This window comes from Pogonomyrmex barbatus, unplaced genomic scaffold (assembly GCF_055798465.1).
Source record: "Pogonomyrmex barbatus isolate J1 unplaced genomic scaffold, ASM5579846v1 scaffold18, whole genome shotgun sequence".
NCBI lineage: Eukaryota > Metazoa > Arthropoda > Insecta > Hymenoptera > Formicidae > Pogonomyrmex > Pogonomyrmex barbatus.
Window position 1 is genome coordinate 1,516,084 of NW_028297114.1, and position 16,111 is coordinate 1,532,194.

Here is a 16,111-nt window from a genome sequence, read left to right on the forward strand (position 1 = left end):
TATTCGTATGTATTATATATTATATACATATAAAATTCACAATGTCCGCATCACAAAATTCACAATGTTTATTAAAAACTGAATTACTACTTCATGATTTATTATATGTATTATAATATTTATAATGGCGAATAATCATAGAGTAATTTGTTTCAATAATTAAATAATTAAATCATTTTGGTATCTTTTCAAAAGTTACAACCACAGAATATCGCATAATAAATATACAGATTTATTTAATTTGATAATATTTTAATTTTCTTCTATAAAAAATTATTAGATTATATTGGATATACAAATGTGTAAAATCTAATGTAATCAATCAAATTATTTGAAATTTTTATTATACATAAAATCCTTATTCTTTTTCAATTTTATAAATTATACAATGTTTACATTATTTATATATATTTTTTATAATATTTTTAAATTGAATAGTAATGCTTTTTTCGTAGAAAAAATAAATTTTCTTGATAAGAAAATTATCAATTGCCATCGTAAAGAACAGTTAAGTCAGAAAGCATCGTGCACGTTGATATTTTTAGTTCATCTACAAGTCAGTAACATGCCACAATAACACAAAATTCTCAAAATCTTATTGTCTTGCAATATCATATGCTACATTTCTGGAGGGACTCGAAATATTTGAACACTTTCATCTTTCGCTATTCAGCATCTATTTTGAAGATTGAATAAAGGAAGTAAGAAGAAAAGAACGAGAAGAAAGGAAGAAGAAGAGGAAAATAAAGAAGAAGAAGAAGAAGAAGAAAAAGAAAAAGAAGAAGAAGAAGAAGAAGAAGGTGCTCTGGTGACCACTCCTCTCTAAGAAGCTAAGTTCTCGCGTGAAAGTTAGCCAATTAGGTATATACAGGTGCGTGTCCGGGCCAATCAAACGAGAGCTCGCGAGCTGAGCTCTCGGCTTCATCTCTTTCACTTGCTGGTTTTTTTTTTTTCAAGCTTTGGATACTGAGGCTTACCAGGTGGGACTCTGGGCTGGTGAAGGTGACCAAAGCGCCGTGGAGTCGCCTCGAGGTTATCGTTCCTCCGGCCTTCTTTAAAATGGTAGTCCAATAGCGTGCGTTGCCAAAGTTCGACCACGTGTGGACGCACGAGGGTCAGCAACATCGAGAATCGATTTTTAGAATGATCGGAATATGTCGCATGTCTGCGCGACATATGCGTTCATTGCGTGGTGCATGGCTTTCTAATCGTCAGTGCCAGTTGTATCTTAGAAAAGTGCTAATAATCGCTTCCATTTACGTAGTGCGTATATCGGTCCGAAACAAAAAATATACACAGCTTCGAAATTAATCAGGATCCCTGATTGATCCACGGCGATTCTATTCGTATGTCATACGTGACTTGTAACTTTGCTCAAAATATTGCTTAAATGTCTATAGAAAGACAAATAATTTAATGTTACGTAATTGACAAGAAAAGTGATTATGTCTATATTGGGTGCACACTTGAAATTTGATTTTCTCCTTTCCCGTTCACGTCGCAATATTAGTTTCACGACGTGAGAGAAAATTGCAAAGTCGAAGAATGTATTTTGGCATGAATGACGTTTTCAATATTCGTTCTTTTCTACCAATTTGTCTCTTGCCGTGTTTCGAATGAATTTCTCGTATACGTTATTCGTTTTTCGACACGAGGAAGGAAGCTGGAACGCGTGACAGACAGCGACATTGACAATCGATTCTCGGAAATTCATTTTCACCTAGACTTATGAGAGATACCTGTAATTTCCTATCAGTTCTCCCTTATATTCCCGCAAGGGAATTGACTTTCGAGCCTATCCGTTTTGACTGACGCGAGAGATCCTTATCTTGGCGTCTTATTAAATCCCACAATTCAGATAAGACAAGCGAAGAAGCCGACTGATTAACATTTTATACATTTTCATCTAAACTTTTAACTTTTCTTACTTTACACGAAGCCAAATGCTAAATTCTAAATAAGTTGATTGCCAAGTTGCTTCGAACGAATGAATCGCGAACGAGACAATAAAGTTTCATTCGAGAGGTATAAAAGTAAGTACGACTTTTAACAGTAGTTTAAGAACATTCGTTGTTGAGCACATCCCTGGCGGATAAATCCTTCGAGATACCTCATAGCATAACTTTCGTTCGCGGGGGTTTCTTACGAAGGGTTTCCTTACGCAGTAGTAACCCCTGCATAGCGTGCATTTATTTTCCATTGAAAAGACATCGTGAAATTTGAAATTCCCAAATTTCGTCGTATATGTATTTGTCATTACCAACAGTTTTTGTTTACTAAAATATTTGTCTAGTGAACTTAGGCCCGATTGCTAAACCAACATTATTTTGATTTTAAACGAGATTTAAATATGTATCCGTTTCTGGTTTTTTATTTAGAAAGAAAGCTAAAGACAGATATGTATGGTTAAGTCTCGCTTAAAACCAAAATAACGTTAGCGTGCAACCGGATTTTAATAGAACAAAAATAAATAAATAAATAAATATTCGTGAAAGAAGAAAATGGTTTTAGATAACGTAAAGAATAAGTATTTTGTTAAAAATGTTTACTACCGTAAGAGAGCAGGGTGAACACTTAGCCTCCTTTCTAAACAATCTTTTGTAGGACGAGCGCGCAACGAGCCGTCTCCGGAACGAAACGAGTATGAGGCGCATCGTTAAACACGTCGCGGGGTATAATGCGTCACTTTAAGACGAGAATTATCTTTCGGGCGGTATAACGAGAGGAGTAAGTCGCTGAAAGTCCCCGTGGCAGGGGGTTCGTGTCGGCACATCGTGCCCGGGCATTAAGGTGCTTGTCATAAATATGAGGAGACACGCGTTCGTCTTGAATAGCCGTAAAACTTCCTCGGCGAACCGCAGCTAGTTCGCGAACAAAATGAGAATGTCGCGGAATTACGCGCGAGTGCAAGTAAATTCGCCGGTAGACGAATAAATGATTCGGTGCTTGATTCATGAATAACGACGACTTTAAAACGGAGTACAACGTGACGCGAAAGTACGGCGAATAGAAAAAAAAAAAAAAAAAAAAAAAACAATAACGGAACGATATTAATATAAAATTCCGAAATTCTTCAGTCCGATACCGAAGTCGAAATATCGACGATGCAACAACGAAAATATTATCAGAGTCGTCCGGGAATTTGAATCCGAGTACACGAGAAATACTTGCGATATACCGCGCGGTGGAATAAAATACACCTGTGTGCTGGGATTTAATATCGCGGCCATCTCTCGACGAGACGTTTTCGAGACGTCACGTAAGCTCGAGCTACTCGAGGCTTAGCGATTTCGTGACAGATTATGCCGGATTATTCGACGAGCACGCACATGAATAAGAAAATATACCTGGATCCGGCGACTTAACCCAGATATCAGCTAATTTTGCGCGAGGTCTTTAGAAAATTTCGCTGCGCATCCTTTTGTCGATTTTTCGCGCATCTCTCCGCGAAGATCATAAAGTTACAAATGCCTCGAGAAGCAGGGCGACTCTATGGTAAACGGAATATAAAATATTTTAAATATAATCGTTAGTTTTTTTACTCCGCGCAGTGAAGTGAAGTTTCAACATAGTCGAGGTTGAGAAATTAACATCGCGGAATGTTTAATTACGAACGGGAACGATCATTACTGATAAATGTAGTTTGTACACGTCAACTTGTATTCGGTTTAGTTATTTTTTTCCGCGCGATTTATATCACGCTCTTCACAGATATATATTTATTATGGCTTAATCAGTGAATTATAATCAACACATAATATACGAGCAAAATTTGTTATGTGCATAAAAAGACTATTGAACATTTAATGAAGAGCTTTAGTTCAATGATAATTCATCGCCATTCATTAATAATCGAAGACAACGCGAGAACTGTGTTTTCATTACATAATTTATTAAATAATGTTAAATTAATTATTTATTGTGGGGACCTATATTCCAAAGTGGGACAACGCGTAGTATATCATATGCAGGAGCGTTTATGTAAAATGGATTATTATTCATAAACGTTATGTTCTCAAACGGGTTTAATATTTTCAAAAAATGACTTACAAGATTTTACATGTTTTTAATAATATAAAATTATCTCGTAAATGCATAATATTCATATTTCAAAACAACTTCTTTAATAATTATATCTGATTCGTTAATAATACATATATTAGGAAAATTAATATCTTGTTTGAGTGATGCTTGACGATATCGCGATACGTTCAATAGGGTCACGAAATTTAGTAAGTATAGAAATTAATTATTATGCTACCTGTAAACATTACTCGCGCTTATTAATTCTTGAAACTCGGTCGCCCTCCAGAGAAGTTCACTCGGTTAATTAAAGCAGTACCGAAAACGGCTGGCGCGTTAATTAAAAGGCGGAAGGGCGTCTTACAACCGTCCTGATTGCTGGCACTATGAAACGGAAGAGACGGTACTCGAGTACTCTGCTACGAGTACTTCAAGAAAGATCAAGTCAGCAAGTGACCCACAGCACGGGATGGAAACGTGAGAAACAAATAGAGCATTGATTTAGAATATTGCTAATGTTGTTAATGCCAAATTTTGAATGAAAGAAGGCAAAATAATAATGCAAAATAAAATAAAATAATAAAATGATATTTTGCATATTCCCTTTTATACACTCTTGTAAGCCATATTTCGAATAACAAATTTATAGGGATTATTAGATGTTTTTTACTATTACAATTTATTATTTTTTAGATTATATTATTGTATAAACGTTCTTTTTATATAAGTATGAATATAAATTAATAATATACTATAATTCTTTTTATAATCGTTTTCGTATAAATTCTTATTTAAATAACAATTACAAACAATTACGGACGTTAAATAAATTATGAGCTGAAAATAAATGAAAAATAAAAGATTTGCTATGCAAAATTAATTTAAAAACTAAAAATAAATAAAAAGTCCTATTTTTAATGTAGTATCGAGTGGACTTTGAGGATATTTAATGCTGCAAATTAAAAAGTTACGAAAAAGAGTGCAGAGTCCAATTAAACTTTTCCTAAAGAAAAATCAGTCAAAGAGTACACTCCTAAAGCTTGGCGACCTATTTCAAGATCACTTTTTATAATAAGATTTGTCAGAGTTATTCTTTCTTATTCGTTGTTGTTAAATAAAAGATTTAAAGAAAATAGCTTCAAGTCTTTTTCATAATAATTCAGGAAGGAAGAGTGCTTTATTGGAAAATTTCCTGTTATGCAACGAACTGGAAAGGAAAATAAAACATTTCACGAATTATTGACTGATTTATCGAATACGTCGAATTCGTTCATCGAATGTGAACTCATAATTTCTGAAAATCTGAAAATCGTTAAATCCGCCTGAGCTGAGCGTAAAATTTACAAATGCGGCCTGGATTTACCAACAGAATCGTGACTCGTAACTCCCGATCACGCGTGTCACGAGGTAACGATCCAGGTGAACCACCTACATTGTACAATGCGCGCACGATGTAATTACTTAAAAAGAGCAACGTGATCCGTGAAAGTATGCTATTATTCTGTTGCTGACTTGCAGTCTTAGAACTTTTTAATGAGTCATGTTTTATGATCTTAATAAATAATTATATACAAATAATTATATAATAATTATATATGTATTTCAAATGTGTACTAATTAGATCAAAATGAAAGATTCATATTTGTTCGGTAAAATTAGAAACAGAATTTTTAAATAATTCTTGTTACCTAGTATAATTACGTAACGCTTAATACATTTTTTTCCATTAAGAAATTAAGAGATTAATTTTTTAATCCCTTTCGCAGAAAAAACAGGAAAGATTCAAAGCTAATTTCATTTATAGCATCCAGTAAAAAAAATCAAAATTTTTTTAGTGCATAAAATCAAATAAACCAATCAAATAAACACCGTGCAATTATACGCTACAACTTTAGGATAATTCGATCAACGGATATGCACAACTTTGGAATAATTCGATAAATACCTTTATACCTTTGAAGCTTAATTGCAAGATTGTTGTTTCAAAAGTATCAAAGTCTCAATATGTAGCAAAGATAAAATCGGCTTATCGCGTGTGCATTGTGGGCAACTTGTGAATAAGAATGAAAAGCAAATGCGTATGAAAGCGTAGAGAGAGAAAGAGAAGAAGAAAAAGAAGAGAGAAAGAGAGAGAGAGAGAGAGAGAGAGAGAGAGAGAGAGAGAGAGAGAGAGAGAGAGAAATCAGGGTTGCAGGCGAGACGAGCGGTATATCCGTACTATTCTTTTCCGACACTTTTCCCAGATATAACCCCGTCGCGAGCTTTCTCATCCATTTATCCTCGCGGTGCACTCCGCACCCAGTCCCGACAATGTTTTATTTAGCAGGAACGTATATTTTCCGGCCGGCTGAGATTCGTCGTCTATCCGGGCGAAAATGTTTGGAAAGGACGAGCGAAAGCGGACGAGAAGAGAAAGAGAGAGAGAGAGAGAGAGAGAGAGAGAGAGAGAGAGAGAGGGGGGGGGGGAGGGGGAGAATGAAATAGACGGAGGAAAGAAAGGAAAAAAGAACACAGGGAAGTGAGGCCGAAGGGCTAATCTCGTTGAATAACGACGATGTTTGCGCCGTTGTAACGCGCGCGAGATATTATACGGTCGATTCCCCGCGACCGCAACAGAAATGATATCATAAATCGCCGAGTGTTTTAAAACCGAAGACATTAGAAAGATCATAAATGTTTGTTCAATTTCTTCGCGGCAGAGGTGAACGCCGGGGATGAACACCGGGAGATCTTTGATGATTGCGCTGGTTGATCTCGAGACGGGATTAACGTCCCGTTCGAGTGAAACGAAGAAAACGGAGGAAGAAACTGCAGAGGAAGAAATTCAGTCAACGTGAAATGTATTTCGAAACTATCTCGAGCAAATAGAATTAAATTTTAGCAGCATAATTAAGGGATTATCTTGTATGAAATATTCGACGAAAATATCTATTTTACTTCGTGCAATTTAAATAATTTGAAAATGCATAAAGAAAAATAAGAATTGAATATCACATTAAATTTCCCCGTCATCAGAAAAAAATATCAATGGATTTTCGAGAACCGAGTTCTGAAGTAACCGAAGTATAAAATCTATATCCCGTTTTGGATCGATAATAAGCGACGAGGAAACGTGCCGTACTCGTCGAATCCGGAAAATCACCTGAGACTCGTAAGTTTTTTGCCCCTACCGTTTATAGGCAAAGGAGCAAAATGGGAGGTTGAATCGTTTTCGAGTTAACCGAGGGATGGGAAAGCTGGGGGGATTCTGCCGAGGAACAAGCGTGAATCCGAGAAAGGGGATTCGCGGTAATTCGCGCGTCTTTGCCTAATTGGATTACTGGAGATTCCAGTGTTTTGCTTATAAAGGCATACCGTGCATTCTCGGTCGGTCGAGCATTTCCGGTGTTCTTGCCACGGGGCTTGATTTTTGCCATGTTAGTTTCGTCGTTTTGTACCGCGCAGAAAACAATTCTTATTATTAAATTGTATTTCGCGGCGAAACAGACGAAAATGGGAATTGTGACAGCAGGTTACAAGATTGAATTTATTCAACTTATTTGACACGACCGGCATTTCCATAAATCTTTTCGGCCAACACAATGGAATTTCATCGATCGACGTCGCGCAGTTAGCTCGAACATTCTTTCTCGTCTGCAAGACTATAACTAATTCTATTACCCGGTTACTTTGTATATCCGTATAAGAGATATAAAAAAATGCTTTCAAAATATTTCACTCGTTTCCTTGTTTCCAGATTAGCATTCTTTTTCAAGCTATTTTTTTTAACATTGGACAAAGAGAAACATTTGTACATGTCATAACTAAAAAATAAGAACCGGAGACTAAAATACATTACTTACTACATTACTTACTACGTGTTAAAATTATATTTTACTATTTGTTGCTCCTATTTTTTTTCCTACACTCGCAAATTAAATATCTAAAAAATTTTTAAAGAATGAAAGATTCTATTGCGACCATTCTGTGTGCATTTTGCATTTATAACATGCGCCGCAGGCAACTACGTAATGTTGCGGAAGTCGCAGCGAAAACGACTGCAAGCTGGCTAATAATATGTTGCCCAGCTCGACGGTAATTTTGCGAGTTTTCTACTTTAACTGGAATTAACTTTGCGCTAATGGTGCCTGAGCTCTGTTGCTGCAGTAAATAAGTGAATCGGGACAAGCTTTCGACTTTCTCGACAACGAATTTTCATCATCTACGCGTTTGCGTGAAATATATATTAAATATTTAATATTCTATGTAACAATAAATGTTCAGGAAAGGAAGAAACAATAAACGAAATTAGTATTAAGGATTGATTTTGGCGAATTTATATAACAAATTTAAGTGACTGCAATAAAATATACCCTACACAACTACAACGTTTCGTTTTTGTAGCCTGAGTAAATTATTAATTAATTACAAATCGAGACAGAAGCGTTAGATTAACGACACGAGTTTCTGCAGAAGGTAGGAGGGAATGGACGGATGAAAAAGGTGCAGCCTCGTAGTTAGCTGATGCATGTAGCCACGTGTGCAACGGGATAGCTATATGGCTATGGTACATTAGATGGCCGAACACGGGAAGTTCCGTAGAATAAATCAGGGACGCGTTGGGGCCGTGTAGACGAGGAAAATCGGCGTGTAACAACGGCGATGCATCCAACGCGCTCTCGTACTGCAAATGTGTTCGGTGCACGTAATGCAGCAAAGGGAACAAGAAACCCACTGTGCGGCCATACGTACGCCGCAAAATGTAAAAAATTCTACGCGAGATTTCGCAAAACCTTTTTCGCTTTAGCTGTTGTTGCTATTGTAATCCGTAGTTGTCGCGACATTATAGTGCCAATTTTTTTTTTCAAATGAACGTGAAATATGAAACTTACGTGTCGTTACAAAAAGGAAACGGCGTACATGACAGATTTTAACGTACATGTATTAAAATATTTCAGATATATCTATAAAAGATAAAAAAGAAAACACTACGGTATATAAAATACATTAACGAACTTAACTGGGTCTTTGATATATTATTAATTGAAAATAAATATTGATATTGTACGGTCTACTTTTTCAGTAATTTTCAGTAATTAATAATTTAATTCAGAATTTAAAACAGAATTCATTAAATTGTTTGAACGTAAAATATTAATTCGTTAACAAAGTATTCGTAAAGATATTAAAATTAAAACAAAACAGATTATCAATAGAGTTGTCATGCATTGTATTTAATGATAAAATATTGTCTTTAAGTCTTTTTGTTATAATTCTGTAATGTCTTAGAAAGAATTGTGAAAAGTCGATAAAAAAAATACCATTTTTAATTACTAATAGCTAATATACAATTAGCTTTTAACAAACGAAACGAAATGATAGTATTAATATAATGATAATGTGATAATACGGATACTGTGCGATCGGAGTAATTTCGAGTATAACGAGTTTCGATTAGAATAATCGAACTACAAATGACGACGGATCCTTTTACAGTTATTAATATGCAAATAATGGTTTATATAACTTGAAATTGGTGTTGGTGAGCAATAATTGTTTCTTATTACAATCTTATCTTATGTATATATGTATATCTATAATTATAAAGCAAATCAAATATAAAATAAAAATAAAATACTACGTTTATAAAATATTATTTAAAAACCTATTTTTCTTTTAATTTTTTTGTTCATTTGTTGTTTATAATGGACAGGAAGTTTAAATATTTTTTAAATCTATAATATTAAAATCTTAAGAAAAGTGTTTGTCTGTTTGTTTATTATCCATATATACTTTTATATTTGAATGACTCAAGATAATAATGCAACAAAAGTAAAATAAAAGAAAAATATAAATTATTTAAAGATAGAGCACAAAATAAATATATTTGGAGTAGTTGATATATAGTAGTTCATATATTATTAGAAGAAATAATTTGTTTATATAATAATGTTTTAAAACAAATTTCTTTAAAAGTAACAATACATATAGACAAGAGAGAAAGATTCATTAAAAGAAATGTGAATATATATTCGACGAATCAGGGAATAACTTTAGAGGACATTCCAGCAAAGCTGCGGCAGTTCTCGATAATTAAAACGCAACCACTGTAACGTCTGCATTGACGTTTACTTGAACTACTGCGCCATCCAGCAAACGAGCGCTTCGATCCGAGTTTCTCGCAAACGTCTCATCTACTAATTACTATCTTAAAATAGTCCATCTTGTGGTCGCTGTGATGTTTCACCACTGATTTTCAGACATCAAAAACGTCGCGATATGTGTGTAGTACGTAAAATTTCACTCAACGATTCTTAAAATCTCATAGACTCTAAAATTAAAGTGCGTAAGTGTGTAAGCGACAAGCAAAAAACATATTAAATAATATTATTTTAATAATAATATTATTTTCGGTAGAAAATCGACTTCAAGAAATCAAATGATTAAATTAAAATTAGTCTATAATTAATTTATAATCTATAATCTCAATTGAATCTTTTTAGTTTGCGTATCTCTCTAAAGTTTTATATGTATCTAAGCGATTTTGAATATTTAAATATTGAATATTTTCATGTAAAATTTTCGACACTTAATTTATTCAGAATTGAAAGAAACTTTCATTTAAAAAGATCACTCTTTAAAAATATTTGATAATGCCTTTCTTGTTAATGCCTACGTTATCAGAATAATGTGTGGCACTTTAATCCGAGAGCGTTACAAATGCAATATCCATCGCGAGCATTGTGAGTATATATATATACGAAAATACATTTCCACCTATCCCCTGATCCTCGATTCGAGAGTAACTCGAGATGTAACATCGATATCTGAACGCAGCAGGCATCGGAGCCTCTGATCTAATTATGAATGCGCCAACAATACCGGCATTCGTATTTATACGTTCCCTTACTGTTATCAAGCAAACAGGAATCCGGTGCAAATGCAGCATTACGATTATAAGCGGGACGCGACGAGGTAATAGCGCTTGTATGCCGATATCAATATTAATTATAACTGGACCACGAACATGAATGCTAGCATTGAATGATCCATCTACTCATCGTAGCGAGTTTAATGCATATTATCCGTCGATCGAAAATAATATCGGTTGCATCATCTTACCGATAAAGATTTTTATAGTTACAACGTATAGTTACAATAATAATCTCTATGAAAAATTCTAAAAATATTATAATAGTGGTGTTAGTATTTTATAATATATAATAATAATTAGTATTTTATAATATATTATAAAATCTTTATTATATATATGATATATAATATTTTTTATACGTATATATCTGTTATATTTTAACATCATAATTCTATTGTAAAAAAAATAAATCCTCGTAACTTTTTTTATTAATTGCTAAATTAATGACATGTTTATTAAAGTTTTCTTAATATTTTTAAACTAATTGCATTATATATATAAAATGCAATTAGTTTATATATATATATATATATATATAGCAATTAATAAAAAAAGTTACGAGGATTTATTTTTTTTACAATAGAATTATGATGTTAAAATATAACAGATATATACGTATAAAAAATATTATATATCATATATATATATATATATATATATATATATATATATATATAATTATTGAATATTCAATGATTTAATTTGGTTCTCATGTTCGAAAGCAGTTCATTAGCTTTAAGTACAGGCGAAGGATACATTTTACGTTAAAATGGCCCATAATATCATATATAGTATGTAATATATTGAAGTAGCTGGTGAAGGTATTATTCTTGTTAAACTAAAAATCTCGATGACCCAAAATAGTTGTAGATCACGTGTACTGGTCTCATTATTGTATGCTTGATAAAAAGCTGCACGATAGAAAAGCGGTTTGAAACTCGTACAAAATGTCCAAAAGCTACAGTCAATTTCAATCTTAATTCAATTTTTACAGATTCAAGGACCTATTTGGAATCAATTTTTCCCGAGAGGAAATAACAAATCACCTATAATTTTCAAGCGTTTAACTTAATCAAAAACAAACGATTTTTAAAAAACTCTAAGAAATGTTACTTTATTAAAAAAAAAAAAATCTCTTGATAATTTTCCCTAAACTGGATATAATTATATCAAGTGTTAACTTCCTGAATGATATTTCACATCGCATTATAGTCGATACTCGAAACAATGGATGTCGAGATGATCTGCATTATTTAAATTTATAAAGAGAAGGGGGCGTATTCTGGAATGGATGCATTAATGCACCAGCTGCGTAAACCGCGGTGATGGAGAGCGCAATGCAAGAACGGTCATGCTCATAAACAAGTTCCTGTACGAGGTCGGCGAGAACGCGCTTTTAGAGAGCACGTACATTCGCCGTCGTCCTCGCACCCTTTGACACCGTGATGGCCAATGTAACAAGGATTTGCAATGGTAACGACGGTGTCGTAGCCTGTAAAAGCGCATAAGAGGATGCGCTATGCGCATGGTATTCACGTTAGTGCCCCATGTCGAGGATACGTCCGAGTGTTTTTTGGGAAGAAAATATTAGCAAAAATTTTTAAAACGCCAAACGTCGAATTTTCTTTACATCCTGGTAATATCCTGGTAATAACAAAAATTTTATTTTCAAGCATCTTGAATGTATATTAAGAGGAAATAACAATCTTCCCTTAATGCGTGTAATTCGCGTTTATAAATGTCGGCGAGGGATGTGCTCAAAAATTATCGAGAGTACTTTATTGTGATATGTCGATATCAATTTATAATAATGCAGAGGTAGAAAAGAACGAATTATCGAAGTTTTAGCATATCAAAAATAATCTCACCAACAAAATTCTACACGGCATTCTTTTATTTTTCACATTATATTTTTCAGTAATATAATCTGACAAACATGTGTTTCTTTCAGATAATTAGTTTTTCAGATAATTAGTTCGTTCATACACTGAATTCTGTATTGTTTGTTTATGCTCGATTAGTATTTCTCTTGCTATGCTTTTTCTTTCTAGAAACCTACATGGCGCGGTCTTTGAGGAACAAACCCGCGCATCGGCAATCGACAACACGCGCCGCGTGCAAGAGTTCAAATGCGCCCCCCTCCCCCCTTCCTCTTCCGATATAAAAAAATCAAGAGAACCTCTGGTAATTTAGAACGAGGACATTTGCGAAGTTTCCTTGACCTCGGCTATTTTCGCCTCTCGGAGATATTCGCGAAAACTCGAAAGCGAGCTACGCAATAGCTTCGAACGACTATTTGCAGCTTGCTTGACTCGCAAAAAACTTCCTCGAGTGCATTCCCGATTTAATCGGATATTTCCATCGTCACGATTCTAGTCGATAATGAAACCGGATCGTATTTCTCCTTTGCATTATTTAAGAGACACGTGCATTAAAGTGTCGTTCTGGTGTTCGTTCTTGAGCAAAAACAATTATTACAAAATGGTGTGGCATATTTTATTTAAACAAATATGTAATAGAGACTATATTACATATTTGATTCTTCATTCTATTTTAGAAAGATTTTATATAATTTCAATCTTAGTATAGATTACATATAAAACAAGTAGATCTATATTTCTCTTAAAAGTATCGAAAATACATCGATTTAAAATAGATTTTAGAATCATATATGAAGATAGTAATAATAAGTCTCTAAAAACTTCATGATATCTTAAAAATCAAAAATGATTTTTCAGATGTCTTTATCGATTGCATTCAGAAGGGAAAAAAAAAATCTTTTAAAAGATAATCTCGCCTTTTCTTTTTAGTGAGTGATTAACGTTGCAACACGAGTGCGTATAAGTATCTTTTAAAAACATTCTATATCATTACAAATAATTAGAACATATACTCACGAGATGCGAGTCCCTGGTGGTAAACGTGATCGGGTCTGAGGCTCTGGGTTCGCGACAGTGAAAATCCATCTTTCCCCAAGCCGCAGCACCCGCCGCTCCGCTTCTGGCGGCTTCAATCAACTCCATTTTCACTCCTTCGGCGGCAAACTCCACCTGCGAACATATGATATATATCATGGCAGTTGGTGTATGCGAACATGTTAAAATAGAAAAAAATTGAAATCTTGATTTGGATTGTCGTGAGCTTTAAATATGAAATTCTAAATAAAAATTGGTATATCTATTCCTCACTTAGCAAACTCCTTATTTAAATTCTTATTTCAATCATTATTACTAAGCTGTATATTTAGAGATTTAATTTAGAATTAAATGCTTTGTATATATATATATATATATCTCAAATTTTAAGATATGCTAAAATGAAAATTATTGTCCAATCTTGATCTTCTACAAATATTTTCCTATTTGGACTAGAAATATAAATAACTGGAATAAAACGAATTGTATGCATATTATACTTGTTTTCCTAGAGACAGATTATTTTCAGAAGAAAGATTCGGATAAGCGGAAATGCAGATTATCTTACGTGAAATATCTTACTTTCGATCTAAAGACCATAAGCGCGCTTGACATACACATTAATGGAAAAATATTTTAATCTCTGTAAAATAAAAAAAATTTGGATGTACGTATTACGTCTATATCCGCGTTGCTCGAGGAATTTAAAGGTGCGTGTGGTAGTCGCAAAAATAAATATAAATATTCAATCAATAAAGACTTCGTAACGACGAATGGTGACGTATGCGAAAAAATTAAGCTCCATTTTGACGCACAAGCGCAAGAGAAAAATTTGTGCGGTTTTTCGCCTCTAACGCAATATGATTGCAACGGGAAGCTAAGAGCCTTAGGTAGAAGTCGAAACTTCACCGCGATGGAATCCCGAACAATTTACATATCGCGAGAGCGCGCACGCTCGTAAATAAAACTCATAGGAAATAATTCACCAAGCGATTCGCATCGCCTCGCTTAAGCTGCAAACAGTCAGCAAATTACAGTTGCCATTAACCTTTTGCCTCGGCGGTGCGCTTTATATTGCGACAAGTTTTATCGCTTCATTCGCGTTTCTTTGTTGCCACCCATGGTGCGTTAGTTCGACTTCACTTCATGGCGAAACTTCCCAAGTAAGTTGCCGGCATGAATATTTCATTGCGTCGCGATGACCACGTCCACACCCCCGTTGGGCGGACATTTTTATTGGTTCCTACAGAAAGTTCATGCGCGTCGCTCCACCGATAGAAATAATTTCAGAATTTCTGAGATTTTTTCCAAATATGAAGGTTGTTAAAGTTAAAAATATTCTTACGCACTACTTAATGAATTTAATACGCTATGATCATTTATTTATGGATACTTAATTAGAAATTATTCTAACTTTTACTGTTGCTCACTAAAAAATTTTGATAACTTCGACGAAATTTACGTTGGATTCTTTAATGAGTGAGACTATAACAAGATTCTTTTTACGATCTGCAGTTTAAACAACACTGATATGATTTACTTGCTAATTAAGAAAATCGCGAATATCCGAAATATTCGATACAGAAAAATTTCATTTAAATTCTTCACGAGAAGAGAAAAACATATATATATAAATTACATATAAAATTACATTCTGTGCAATATTAAATGAATAAATATTTTAAAGTGTATAATCAAGGTTTAGAATTGAAAAACTATTTTTCTGAGTTTCGTTTTACTCATGCAAAGTTAACAAGAATCTCATTATATTATAAGCACATTGCGTTCCTGTATAACAGCCAATCTTTAAATCAAATTTGTTATAGCGCAGAATGTTTAAGCAACGTGTGTGCTCTCGAAAGACCTCTTTACTAGCATTATGTCTTTCATCAAATGTTCAATAACGCACTATCGTGATTTCCCACCGGCAATCGTTCAGCGCAATTTTGTTATCAAAGTAATTGTCATCCGATGCTAACCATTCAATTGAAAAGAGCACAAAAAGGGCAATTTAAAAATTACGATTCGTTCGCCAATGCTATTATTATCATCTCACGTGAAGAAATAGCCATCGCGAATAGCCATTTATTTGTAATAAAAGCGAATAAAAGAGCGCATAATTAAACATTCCTTTTAATTTATTTTAAATAAAATAAAAAAAAATAAAATTCTTCAATCTACTATGTTAAAATAGATAACTTTTTAATTATAGATTTCATTACAAAACTTATAGCCAATTCTTTTCAATAAAAATGTTGTG

At 33.7% G+C, this 16,111-nt stretch overlaps 1 protein-coding gene across 6 annotated transcripts in view; it reads right to left on the reverse strand.

The window, feature by feature from the left end:
* Positions 1-16,111, reverse strand: part of Nrx-1 (neurexin 1) — a 222,029-nt gene that overhangs the window by 69,180 nt on the left and 136,738 nt on the right. For 4 of the 6 annotated variants that reach the window (XM_089074798.1, XM_089074801.1, XM_089074800.1 and 1 more), the window contains 2 exons: positions 13,834-13,986; positions 978-1,052 (listed from right to left, as the gene is read on the reverse strand). In XM_089074798.1, the coding sequence (XP_088930924.1) occupies positions 978-1,052; positions 13,834-13,986 (228 nt within the window). The remainder of the gene's footprint in view (positions 1-977; positions 1,053-13,833; positions 13,987-16,111) is intronic. The other 2 variants (XM_089074799.1, XM_089074802.1) reach the window with 2 other exon arrangements.